Source organism: Hyaloscypha bicolor (genome assembly GCF_002865645.1).
Source record: "Hyaloscypha bicolor E unplaced genomic scaffold K444scaffold_117, whole genome shotgun sequence".
Lineage (NCBI taxonomy): Eukaryota > Fungi > Ascomycota > Leotiomycetes > Helotiales > Hyaloscyphaceae > Hyaloscypha > Hyaloscypha bicolor.
The window spans coordinates 1,334,539-1,348,113 of NW_020194619.1; the positions used below are offsets into that span (position 1 = coordinate 1,334,539).

The 13,575-nt window shown below is 30.2% G+C and overlaps 2 protein-coding genes across 2 annotated transcripts; both read right to left on the reverse strand.

Annotated features, from left to right (window-relative positions):
- Positions 1 to 139: 139 nt before the first annotated feature.
- On the reverse strand, positions 140 to 3,608 carry K444DRAFT_615564 (uncharacterized protein). The gene is made up of 10 exons (XM_024880755.1): positions 3,282 to 3,608; positions 2,760 to 3,217; positions 2,385 to 2,699; positions 2,292 to 2,339; positions 2,075 to 2,225; positions 1,709 to 1,974; positions 1,272 to 1,651; positions 961 to 1,205; positions 293 to 906; positions 140 to 202 (listed from the first exon to the last, which is right to left on the reverse strand). The coding sequence occupies exons 2-9, from the start codon at positions 3,182 to 3,184 to the stop codon at positions 574 to 576; spliced, it is 2,163 nt and encodes a 720-aa protein (XP_024734006.1). The 5' UTR covers positions 3,185 to 3,217; positions 3,282 to 3,608; the 3' UTR covers positions 140 to 202; positions 293 to 573.
- A 1,268-nt stretch (positions 3,609 to 4,876) lies between these two features.
- Positions 4,877 to 5,637, reverse strand: K444DRAFT_615565 (uncharacterized protein; the record flags this gene model as incomplete). The annotated part of the gene is made up of 1 exon (XM_024880756.1): positions 4,877 to 5,637. A coding segment is annotated over one exon (180 nt), but the record flags the coding sequence as incomplete, so codon positions are not given.
- Between the last annotated feature and the right edge of the window lie 7,938 nt (positions 5,638 to 13,575).

Here is a 13,575-nt window from a genome sequence, read left to right on the forward strand (position 1 = left end):
CCTAATTTGTAGCCTCGTCTACAGAAGAGATCGGATATGGCACTACGAGGCACCATGTGGAAGAGATACCTCCTTGGCCTTGCGGGAGGTTGTAGGTGGGCAGTTATTGTCTGGCAGGTGACAGTGTAATGCGGATGACGGTAGGTATGAGTCCACATTCTAGCTAAGGGTACCGGTCGGCACGAGTTACAATTAAGCGTGAGTTTATCTTCTGCTGGATCCTCCGCGGTATCATTTTCCATGCCTGCATCGTTGATGAAAGAATCTTGGTTGACGCGGGGATGGTAGGTGACCTCTGGGTGTGAAATCATTCATTGTGCTTTGCGGTGTCCGGGAAGGACGAGCGGGAAGGCAATGCGTCTCATATTGCTGTTGTGGGGGGTATGATTTACGCTCGCTTGAACATCTCCTTTCGAGGCTGCTGAATGTTAATAGAAGATGAGTATGGCCCGAGAGGAGTATTTCGTTGAGACCAAAGATATTTATTTCATTCCGTTTTCTTTGAAATTGTACAAAATTGAATGTTGACAGTCCATCTCCGATTCATCCCAGTGCCAGCTATGACACGTGATTTCAAATTCTGACCTCTTCGTCGCTGTGAGAATATTCTCTGTCTTCATCGGAATCCGTGTCAACCCAGTCTTCTTCACTATCGAGCGAATCGTTCATATTCAACCCTGGAATTTGAATGTCTTCTTCATGTTCCACCTTCTGTGGCTGGTTTAGATTTCCTCGTAGGTCAATGTCTTTCATAGGTAATGGTACCTCCTGAGAAACTGCCTTGTCTGCGACTATCTGTCGTAGGTAGTTCAGGCGAGAGCTGACAGCTGGATCGGAGTTCTGCTCAATTTCGAGATAACGTAGATAGGCGTCAGCAGCGTCGAGGTATTGGGCGACCGTCTCATACTAAGAGCAGCTTCAATCAGTGATCTTAGTCTTGTGGAATCTTCTGATACTTACCAAAACGCCGAGATTGTACCAAGGTTCCGAAATGTAAGGATTTAGCCTTATACTTCGTGTTAAAACATCTAGACTATCACGGTATTGGTCGACTGCGAAATATAGCAATCCGATCGAATTCCAATAGCCTGGGAACTTGTACGCGAGAAAGACAGCCTGCTGATAGCTGTCATGGGCTTTTGGATATTGTTGAATATCCATGTAGGCTCTCCCAAGTAGATACCAAGTCTGGCTGTCATGAGGAGCTATAAATATTCTTTCATTATTCCACTGTGCGCAAGAAACCACTAATGAAAGGTCAACCAACATACCGGAAATTATGGATCTTTTGAGTAAGTCAATAATAGATTCTAAAATCTGAACCTTGCGCGGCTCCTCTTGGATGTTGTTCCTATGAGGGTAATCGAACCAAGCAATGAATTGAAGGGCTATTGCGTTCTCTGGATCTTCTTTGAGAAGCGCATAGGCTTCTCCAAGATTCTTGACGGGATTGATGCTATTGATCGTATGGATCCTTCGAAAACAATTGATATCGTCATCAAAAGTTTGTACAGCTGGTAAGGGGCCTTCGACATGGAGCGGGCCCCTGGTCTGGTTTGGCCCGGCAGGAGAATATTTTGCTTCCCCGGATGTTACGAGCTGCAAAAGGTTGCTCTGGTTGCGTAAGATAGACCACCGGCCACATTTTGGACTAATGAAATTAGCACTCCAGACTTCTAAGTTTTCATCTTTGTGGATTGAAACATACCAATTGTACCCTCGCTCCGAAACAGGTAAAGCGGTCAAACGCTCATTACACGATGGGAACTGACACAGCCCTCCCGTTGATTGTTCTGACGAGACTATCATTGACTGCAATATATGTGCCCCTGGTTTGATAGCATCTTTCCAGGAACCTGGAAATAACTCCGAATTGTCTTTCGCGGATGTAATTATGAATTGTTGTGATGCAACCCGGGCGGATCCTGGGCGGTGATTTCCGAAGACCACAGTGTGCAACATTTCTTCGAATGTCTATATTGTCAGTGAGTACAATGTACCACTTGCTAACACAGTTCCTGATAACATGAAAGGATACTAGGGTTGAATCAGTACGAGTCGTAAAATAACTTACACGGTATTGTTTACAGGCTTGATACGGCAATGCCCAGCTCTCACCCAGCGCGTCATCAAATCTTACGATATCTAGAGTGAGATGGAGAGGGATCGCCTCGATGGCGCGAAGTATGCGTTTTATATTCGCGTGCATGTCCAAGAGCATCTTTCTGTATATAAGGATTAGGGTTGGTCTATGGTTCGTGAGTGTGATCTTCAATTTGTCTCCTGCTTACGTGTTTGCGGCAATTTCACGAAGGATTTCTTTCGAGAAGGTTGCAAGTCTGTTCGTTGTTAGGATTGGAAGATAAACGCCGGACTCAACATACAATCTGAAGAGTTTTTTTATGTTTGCTGCCAGAGATGCCATCGCAATCATCGTTTTTGCAGCCTGATTTCCAAAATTATGCGCATTCTGCGACAGAATTCCGCTGACACCATCTAAAATCTTTCCATGTAATACATCTTGTTTTGAGGCATTATCGACTGTGAGCCCTTGTAGAGTGTGTATCTCTTGTGGTAGTGTCTTGACATTATTGAGAATTTCGACCGACTTCGTGAGAAAAGCTTTAGAGTTAAGGAAATACTCCCTGGCATCATCTTGGAATGTGGAGCTCTCTTTCCACAGGATTCTCAAGTAAGCCCTAAAAAGGTGTTAATTCCCTTCAATTTATCATGATTTATTAAGACCCGGCCCGACTTACAGCTGTTGCACGCCCAACAGAACATTGATGGCAACCATCTCCGACATAATCACCTTCCGCAAATCCTCGACGTCTTTCTTCGCAATCATACTCCAATGAAGTCTCCTTCCAATGGTACTAGCAGTCCCAGCACTCCGAAAATGGCCCAAACTAGTCTCTTTGGGCCTCATCTTGTCGACAAACGCTTGTAAAGGCTGACGACAGTGCATGGCAATCATCCGAATCTGATCAAGGCTTGCAAGCTCTTTGGGGTCTGTCGTTTGGATATCAAGCACGCATTGAAGCGTATTATGGAAGAGTCTGAGTTGCGCACTGAGCTGCTGAAAATGTTCGGGTGCATTTTTGTAACTCTGTACTTCCTCGGCAAGACGCTTAATAGTGTGTATAGCGGCGAGGAAATCGCCAACACTGAATCCAAAACTCATTGTTGATGCAATTCCGAATCAAAACTTTGTAAGCTAGATCATTCCGTATTGTTAGCGGTGAAAATGAGCATCCATAAGCATGGGGTAGTAATCTTACATAGCAGCTTGAGGCATTCAGCCTCGATGATTGTACACCAGCCTCGATGAGTAGAATGCCTGGTTCGAGATGTTCCTCGGACGGGGCGTAGGTAAACGCTGATTAGACGAGTTGAAAAGTCCTTTTCTCTCCAGGTACGAGCTGGATGAAGCCTGTTGCGTTGTGAACACTCCAGAAGGCAACAATGCAAGCAGGGGGGTTCTGCAGTGTCCCATCAATTGCCTCGTGCTTAAATTCAGCACCTAATTGACCAGTTTCGAAGGGGTCGCATCAAAGACACCTTGAGAATTGGGATTATGGTTTGACTCATGAATAGCCGTCCTTCGAAAGGATGTTTGCGGAGAGGAAAGATTCCACATGAAAATTCCTGCAGTAATCAAGATATGGCTGGCACTTGTTGCCTAGCTGCCCCATGCGACCTGAGCCACCACCTTGGGCCGAGATTTCAGAATAGAATTAGACACTCATGCCGCACAGCCACAACCAATGTTCCTCGCGTGACCAGCAGTATTCAAGGACATAGTTATCATATCGCCCTCTACACTACACCTCCGGCTCTGATTGGACTAATATTATCACATGACACAATGCAAAGTTGGGTTTTACCCTGGAATTTAGGAGGTTTTTTCCTTATATCATTGAGCTCCCTACAAATATTAAGATTCGAGTTAAATATGTTCTTCTTTTGTCTTTCGGGAGCTAGAGATTTAGCACGTGACTATATGCGTAGAAATATATCCTCACATTTCATTCGAGTTTGGCTGAGGTATAAACCCTTTCCCCTAGGCATAATTTTTCTTTACGGAGGAGAGCCATGCCCGATATGATTGAATTATATTACTTCTCTTATTTACACGGTTAGTCTTGTAAATAATAACTGGAGGTAGTAAAGGAATGTGGCTCAAATCACTGGATGGGCTACTGTGTATACGGTTATGGCACATGACTTTAGTGGCACTGGGCATTGGTATTACTGTGAGGATGGCCGCCTATTTATAACGAGATCTGGGCCGCTTTACTAAAATTAAAGCCTGGCGGCCCTATGCAAGCTTCGGGGCCAGTCTTTAATTTTGCCCTGATCTCGATTCGAGATTAAGAGGGTCACGTGACTTACTTATAATAAAGCTCTTTTATTACCTATAGGCCTTCTAAGCCTTATACTTACTCGTAAAGCTCTTTCTTTCTCTTTACGAACTGCAATATCCCCTAATTATACCCGCAAAGCTCTATCTTTCCTTTTATAAGCCCTTTTAAGCCTTACTTTTACTTATAAAACCTTCTCCTTAAGTATAGCCACATTACGCTCGCAAGCTCGTACTAATATAATGTATAAGCATAAGAGAAATTAGTTTTTAAGAGCTTTTATTTAAATATTTAGCTTTTTGCTTTCTATACCGCACTCGCGGGCCCTCCCAAGCCTTACTTCTACTTGCAAAGCTCTTCCTTTCCTCTCGCGAACTCTTCCAAGCCTCACTCCCGCTTATATCCTTACTTATAGGGCTTCCCCTTCCCTCCCAAGTATTACTTATACCCGCAAAGCTCCCTCCCTCTCGCGGGCCTCCCCAAGCCTCACTCGCCCTGCAAGCCCCTTACTACCTGTACTCTCACCCGTAACTCCCTCCCAAGCCTTACTTTTACCCGCAAAGCTCTCTTCCTCTCGCGGCCTCTCCCAAGCCTCACTTGCCCTGGAATTAGAGTTAATAATTATCGTAATATTCGTATTCGTCTATATATAACTTCGCTTGCCTCTCTCTCAGCTTGCAAGCCTGCCTCTCCACTAGTCCGCAAGCTTCTTCTTTAGCCTGCCCCTCCCTCTCTCTCTTCTCTTGCTCCTCTCTCTCTGCCCACTCAGCCCACTTCTCTCTATCCTTCTTTATCTTCCTCCTTTCCCTGTCTCCCTCCTTTAACCTCTCACTTGCTCTCTGCCACTCCTTCTCCCTCGCCTCCCACCACGCCTCAAACTTCCCCTTCCCTAGGAACTGGCCTTTTTATACTTATAACTTCCTCACTCGCTCCTTCCTCTCTATCTCCTAAACCCTCCTCTCTGCCTTCCTATCCTTACGCCGTTACTGCCGGTCCTGGAGCTCCTGCTCCTCCTCTTGGGTTAGCTCTCGCGTATAATTATTAACCGTAATTGCCCGGTATCCGGCAAACCCTCTCTCTATCTTCCCGGTAGCTTGCTGCCGGCGCTAGATATAATTCGCAAGCTCGGCTCGAGTTAGGAGAGGGTTCGGAACGCAAGTTATTAGAGCTCAATAATGCTTTATCTTTAAATTCCGGTAATAACAGGGCTTATAGGTAAGAAAGCGGCCGAGATTACGGAATTGCAAGCAGCTTAAGTAATGGGTTTGCGGCCCTAGAAGAGTTAGCTTGCCCGTAAATAGGTCCGTTAACTTACCTATAGCTTACTCCCCCTCTTCTTCTCTCTCTCTTCCTTCCTTTCTCTTTTCCTCTTCTTTCCTCTCTCGCCCCTAAATTACTATATAGTATAAGGCTTATTACTTAAGGCAAGAACTATATATTACGATTTACTAGCTATTCTTAAGAGGAAACTAGAAGATTAATTAAGGATAGCAATATCTAGAATAGTATAATTAATTTAATTTAGATATTATAAGTATAAATAAAGTATAAATAAAATGCAAATAAAGTCTATATAGGTTTAGTATTCCCGTATAGACAAAAACTAGTTATATAGCAGGGAAAGTTTTCTATAGGTTTAATATAGCTATTATATAGACAAGTTTAGGGCTACTTTACTAAAATTATTAATTAGCCCCGGAGCTTATATAAGGCCACTAATTAATAATTTTGCCCTAAACTTATCCCGAATAGGTTTGGAATTAAAGAGGATATATTATATAATAAAGGCCCTAGCTAAAGTTATATAATTTAGTTAGTAAAGGGTTTTAGCTAAATATATAAATTAGATACGGATTCTTTATAAATTCTTTATAAATAATATAAGAAAGAAAATAGCCTATAAATATATAAAATTACTTATAAATAAGTTAAAAGCTAAATAAGATCTTATAATATTTCTAGATATATTATATTATTTATATAGTTTATATTAGGAAATAAAAGAATATAAAGCCTTATTTATAAGATAATTTATAAGGCTACTATATAGAACTAGCTATAAAAAAAAACCGGTAATTATAAATCTATTTCTATTATCTTAAATAACTAGCCTTATAACTTATTAATAGTTATTATAAAGAATAAAGTAAATAAAAACTATTTATAAAAGAATATAAAAGATAATTACTAATTTATAGACTAGAGCTTAATCTATAGAATTATTTATAACTAGCTATTAAAGTTATTATCTAGTAATTATACCTGAATTAAGAATTTCTTAAAACTATATATTAATATTTATAATCTATTATAAAGCCCTTTTTATAAATAGAGATTTTATAAGAATATTACAAGTATACTAATCTTAAGTTATAGCCTAAAGAGAAATAGATCTAGTAAATAGATATTTTATAAGATTTCTAGAAATAATTTTATAATTTTAGGATTTGCCTTATTTATATTAGCTAAATCTATTATAAAATATATTTATTTCTGGCTAGGAAATATATCTAGAATTATTTAGTTAAGCTTATAGACTATATTATTTAGGATTAATAGAATTACTTATTTACTAAAGGCCTAGTAATTATATAGGGCTCATAAAAGTTACTTTTATAAATAGATATAATTAATTAGATTTATAACTAACTAGATATATAAAATAAAAAGTAAGAATATAATTTACTTATTTAAAAATAAGTTATATAATAAACTACTAATTTAGTCTATAAAATCCTATTTAAACGGGTTATTATAGACTTATATATTAATTTATAATAATAACTAATAGAGCTATAGCTAGATTTATATTTATTATAAATAGGTCCGTATTATATTAGCCCGCAAATTATATGAGACTACTAATAAAATTTAGATAAAGTTTTTCCTAAGAATTATAGATATTTCTTTAAAGAAAATATTATCTATAACTAATTATAAATTAATTATTAGCTAATATATTACCTTAAAGTAATACTTGTATTATATAAGTATCTTATCCTAGATAATTAGGTTTATAGAATATAAAAGAGCCCCGAACTAGCTAGTCTTAGTAATTATATTTATAGATAATTTATTAAGCTTAAATAGGATCCGGAACTAGGAATAAGACATATATTTATCCGGAAAAAGAAAAGCTATAATATCTATTAATATTATATATAGGATTATCTTATCTTAGTTATAGTAATAGTAATAAAGGGTCTTATAAAGAAATATCTTACTAGTTTTACTAGAGCCTTATAAATAAAAGTAAGTAGTTTATAAATTATTTATAATTATTATTATAATTATCTAAAAATAAAAGTATTAGTTTATATTTAGCTAGACTTATATTATAATTACTAGTAATATTTTATAGGTATAATTAACTCATAAATTAGCTATATAATAGCTTATAGTCTAGTTAAAGATATTCTTAGGTAAGGTAATATTTATAAGTATTTATTAAAGATTTATAAGATTAAGATTAAGTAAAAAGAGGCTATAATTATAATAAGAATTAACTAAAAATAATAAGAAGTTAATTAATGGGTTATAGGCTAGCTTATAGGCCAAGTTATTATAGAAATATTTCTTATACTAGTTCTAGATTACTTATATATCTATAATTAGCTACTAGTAAATATTTATAAGAAAGAATATTTATAAATTATAGCTAGTTATTAATAAAATAGCCTTATTAAAGTACTAGAATTATTTCTAATTATTTTTTATTAAGCTATAAGTAATATAAGTAATATAATATATGAAATAATAAATACCCTTAATTAAATAAAACTTATTAAAGAATTATAGACTATATATAACTATTAGTAAGAGCTATAAATAGAACCGCTTATTTAAAACCGGACTATAATAGTAAATATAGCTAATATTATATTCTTGCTTATAGGGCTTCTATATTTAGGTCTTAGTAATTATTAGTATAGCTATTTTTTTAGGAGTTATATATATAATTACGAGATATGAAATATGAAATATAAGTAATAAAATATAAATAATAAGATATAAAATACGGGATATAATTATATAACCTCGTATTTTATTAGTAACTTGACTAGTAAACTAGACTCTTTTAGGCTTAGTAGATTTAGGAATTATATATTTATACTATAATACTATAATTCCTATTTCTAAATAATAATAACTTTACTAACTAATATAACTAGTATTTCTATATTTATATAATAGTATTATATATTACTAGTAAACTAATACTAATTAGTTTATATATATAAATTAGAGAAAATTTTAGATTAGTTCTAAAAGTATTTAGTAGCTTAAGACAAATCTAGTCTATTCTATATTAAAAAAAAGAATTACTTATTAACTTTATAAAAGTATTTAATAGCCTATAGAGAAAATATCTAGCTTTTACTAATTAATAAGTAATTAGTTATTTAATTAATTATTTATTTAACTTCTACTATTTTTTAAAACTAATTTCTTTTAGCCCTAAGACTACTTTCTTAGAAATTATCTTTTTTATTTATATAATACCCGTATTTATAAAACCCTTTCTCCGGAATATATACCCTATATATATCCTTAAAGCTATTTAATTACTACTTTAATTTTACTATTAAGTTAAGTTCTTTAAGCTTTAGACTTTCCCGGAATTATAATATTTTACTTCCTAAATTTCTTATTATAAATAAAATATTTAAGGGCAAAATATTTACTTTAATACCTATAATATCCCTAGATATCTGAGATATCTGGAATCTAAACTAGGTATCTAGATACTTTTATTACTAAACCCTTTTTATAAACCTATTATAAATTATATATATATACTAGGGAAAACCTGAACTTGGTTTAGTATAAATACTAATAAGGGAAAGAAACTAATTAAGAAATAAGAGAATAATATTAATCCGGTAATTATAATAAAGGCTAAACTTTAGAAATATATAATTACTAAAATATATTAGTATATCTTATATAGAAAGAGTAATAATAATCTATAGAATCTATTCTAGAATAATTTTAAAAATTTTAATATTATAATATATAATCTAATTAATTATATACTTATATAAAATCTTTAAACTTAATTTTAGTATAATAGTATCTATATTAAATAGAATTATAGAAATCTTATTATTATATAATTCTTTATTAATTTTACCTAAGAAAAAATAAAAAGTATATAAAATAAAGCTAATATTATTAATAATAATCTAATTAAAATAGATCTTTTTTAGGGACCTATTATATTAGTTTATTTTATTCTAGATAAAACTAGATATAAGAGAATTAGATAATCTTAGTTAAGAAATTAAGCTATTTATTTATTTTCTCTAAATTAAGGCTATTTATTACTTCTATTTTTATTACTACTAGTATTATTACTAAACCCGAATTATTATTAATTAGTACTTACTATTTCTACTAGAAAGCTTATTAGGGAAATAGTAAAGATATATTCTAAAATATAGAAATATAATAGAACTAATAATAGTTTTAATTATAAACTTATTATTTTCCTTAATATTTACTAATATATAAAGCTCCTAGAAAAAATACTAGTAAGAGCTTTTCTTACTATATTAAAAAGACTAGTATAAGACTATTTTTATAATAACTAGCTCTCGAGTTATATATATAAAAAGGCTTATATAAATATCTATAGCTTTTTTAAAAATCCCGGTTTCTATTATTAAAATTTAGATAAATAAAATACTATTACCTTAGTAACTATAATAATAAAGAACCCTAAAAAAACAATATTTAAGCTTATCTAAATACTAATTAATAACCTATATAAATTATAGTATGGCCTTACTCCTGTCTTATAAAATACCAAATTTCTATATAATAAGATTATTATTTCTTATTAAGGCTTACTAATATACTAATATATAGTTTCGGACTCTCCTAATAATCTTAGCTAGCTTATTAATAAGCTTTAATTATCTATTATTACTTATAAGAAGAAGTAATAAATTATTACTAAAACCTATTTTACTAATTAATAATACTATTCTCAAAACTCTCTAAATTACTATTTATCCGGAAATTATTAATATAGACCTAGCCATAACTTCGGAATCTATAATAATTATTTTAAGCCCTGTAATTATAATAAATATACTCTAAAATCGTGTTTTATATATAAAAGATCTAAATACTATTTATAGAAACATATATTAGAGAAATAAGAGGCTAAGAAGGCTCGATTTAAGAGTAGAAATATTTACTAATTTAGATCCCAAAATACCCGTAACTTTAATAAATACTTTAGTAATACTTATATATAATATATTACCGAATTTAAAAAAGAAGAAAATAACGAGAATAATAAGAATAAACTAGTAAATAATACTTTTAAAGCCTTATTAGTAGAAATAGATAAAGAAGAAAAATATTATTCTAATTCTTACTTTACTTTTATTAAGAGCTTTCTAGCTACTTCTATAGCCCTTACTTCTATTATCTCTATAACTAATACCCTTATAAATAACCTTATTTTCCTTTCTCTTATATACTAGATAATAGGCAAAAACTATATCTTAGAGCCTATTAAATAAATAGAAAACACTTAGATATTTATAATTAATAGTATATTAAGATATAATACTTATTACTTTTATAAAATTATAATTAATACCGGAACCTCTAGATTCTTAATTACTAGTTCTAACTAATTCCAAGCTTTATAATAGACTAATAATAGTATTAAACTTAATAAAATTACTAAAGGTTAAGTTAATATCTAGTTTAGTATTAGATCTATATCTTCTATTAGATCTATAATAGTAAAAATACTAATTAGGCAAGTATAATTCTATATTATATCTATAAAAACTTTATTTTTACTTAGCTTAGCTAATATAAATAAGCTAGAAATTTACTTTAATAATCTTACTAATTATCTTATTACTTCTAATAAATGCTTTATACTTATAGTATAATATTTTAGATACTTTTTCTTGTTTTGAAATATTATTCTATAAAGCTTTATTTCCGAATTCTTTATTTATAATTCTTACTTTCTTATAGAAATCAAATTATAATATTTATATTATTATTTTAGTTATTTATTTATTAGTAAGCTTTAAAATATACTAGAATAAGCAGGCTATAATATTAATATAAAAGCCCTTAAGTATCTTATAAAATACTATAAGTAATACTAGAAATTCGGATAATTATTAGGATAATTTAAGTTTGATCTAAGAAATAATATTAGCTTTAATTACTTTATTATTATTAATATTTTCTATATTTCTAATAAGCCTATATTTTATATTATTAATAAAGGCACTAGATATTAAGCTAGCTAATAGCTTTAAAATATTAGTATATTATATACTTGAGATACCCTAAAGTAATATTAGATTAATACTTATTTAGGCTCTTCTAATTAAATTATAGTAAATACCGGAAAGTAGTTTACTAGTAAGAAATTCGCTTAGCTTATAAATACTATAGGAACCAAAATTAAAATTATTTCTATAAAAGCTTATAGTTCCGTCGGAATTATAGAATATTATTATAGCCTAATTTAATATATTTACTTTATTATTATAGCCAAAATTAATAGAATTAATAAGAATATTATACTTTAAATAGCTTTTAAGGCTATTAATAATTTTATTAGACCTAATAGTATTATCCTAATTCTCTTAGTTTATAATACTTTATTCCAAATAACTAAATATAATACCTTATTACTAATTATATTATAGTAATTAGTAATATTCAAGAAAGTAATAATAGAAATTTAGAAGTTTTAAGCTAGATACTAGATTATAAATATCCTAAATACTTGAAATAGTCATAATATTACTAATATTTATAAACTTTTCTTAAATTCGGATATTCTTATATAATATAAAGGAAATACTAGTTAACCTAGTAATTAGGATAAGCTATATAAGCTAGTAGCTATTAATAGAAAAGATTATATACTAGCTCTATTATATAGTAATACTACTTTTTACTTAACTTCTATAAAGCCCTTTTATATAAGAAATATTAAGGTTATTACTAATAGCTCTAAACCTGAACTTATTCTCGAACTCTATAATAAAACTAAAAGTAATATAGGTATAATTTCTTTTATTATTTCTGCTATTTTACTAAAATATAATAAAGAATACCCTTATAAAAACCCGGATTTTATAGTATTCTTATAGAATAATAACCTATATAAGGACTTTTATTAAGTTAAAGTTACTAGCCTTCTAGAAAAGAGTATATTTAAAATTATTTTTAGATCTCAGATATTAAAGGAAATATATATCTTTAATTCCTGATTTATTAATAAGATTAAGAATAAGAATATAGAGAAAGAGTTTAAGAAATTGAGATTAATTATTTAGGCTTATAATAATAGTAAGAAATATGTAATATTAATATAATTATTTACTATTTAATATATTAGCTAGAGAGTTATCCTTAGTATTATTATTATAATAATAAATATTATAAAGCTATATTTATATAATATCTCGTAAGCTTATATCTAATTAATAACCTTACTTAATTATAATTTTTATATTAACCTATTTTATAAACTTACTAGAAAGCTAAATCTAAATAATAATTTGGTTCTAAAGGTTATAAAACTATTATATAGTTTACCGGAAGCTAGGAACTACTAGTTTAAGACTTACTATTTCTATTATATTAACGAGCTTTCTATAAAATAATTAACTTATAACCCTTATCTTTTCTATAATAAGTAATCTATTAGAATTATTAGTCTTTAAACTAATAATATCTTATTTATTAAAACTAATAATTTTATAAAAATAAAGTAACTAAAGCTCTAAAAAACTAAGTTTTTAACTAAGAAATATAAATGTCTTATTATTAATTATAATCTCAAGTTTAATAGAGGTATTATTTATATAAATATTACTAGAATTACTTTTATATAGGAATACTAATATAAAAACCTCTAAACTATTTCTATAAAAAATATTATTACTATAAGTAATAAGGGTACTATTTATTAAGATCTCTTTATTAAGGACTAATATATTACCTAATATACTAGAGAAATATATATTATATTAGTTTATTAACTAGAAGTTTTATATAACCTATTAATTATTACTTAAGCTATTAAATTCTCGGAAACTAATATAAAGGTACTTAATAAGTATATTTAATAGCAAATTAAGAATATTACTAGAGAACTAAAATTCGTGAAGCTAGTAAAAGAATTCTTATATTTAATTGTTTTTATAAATAC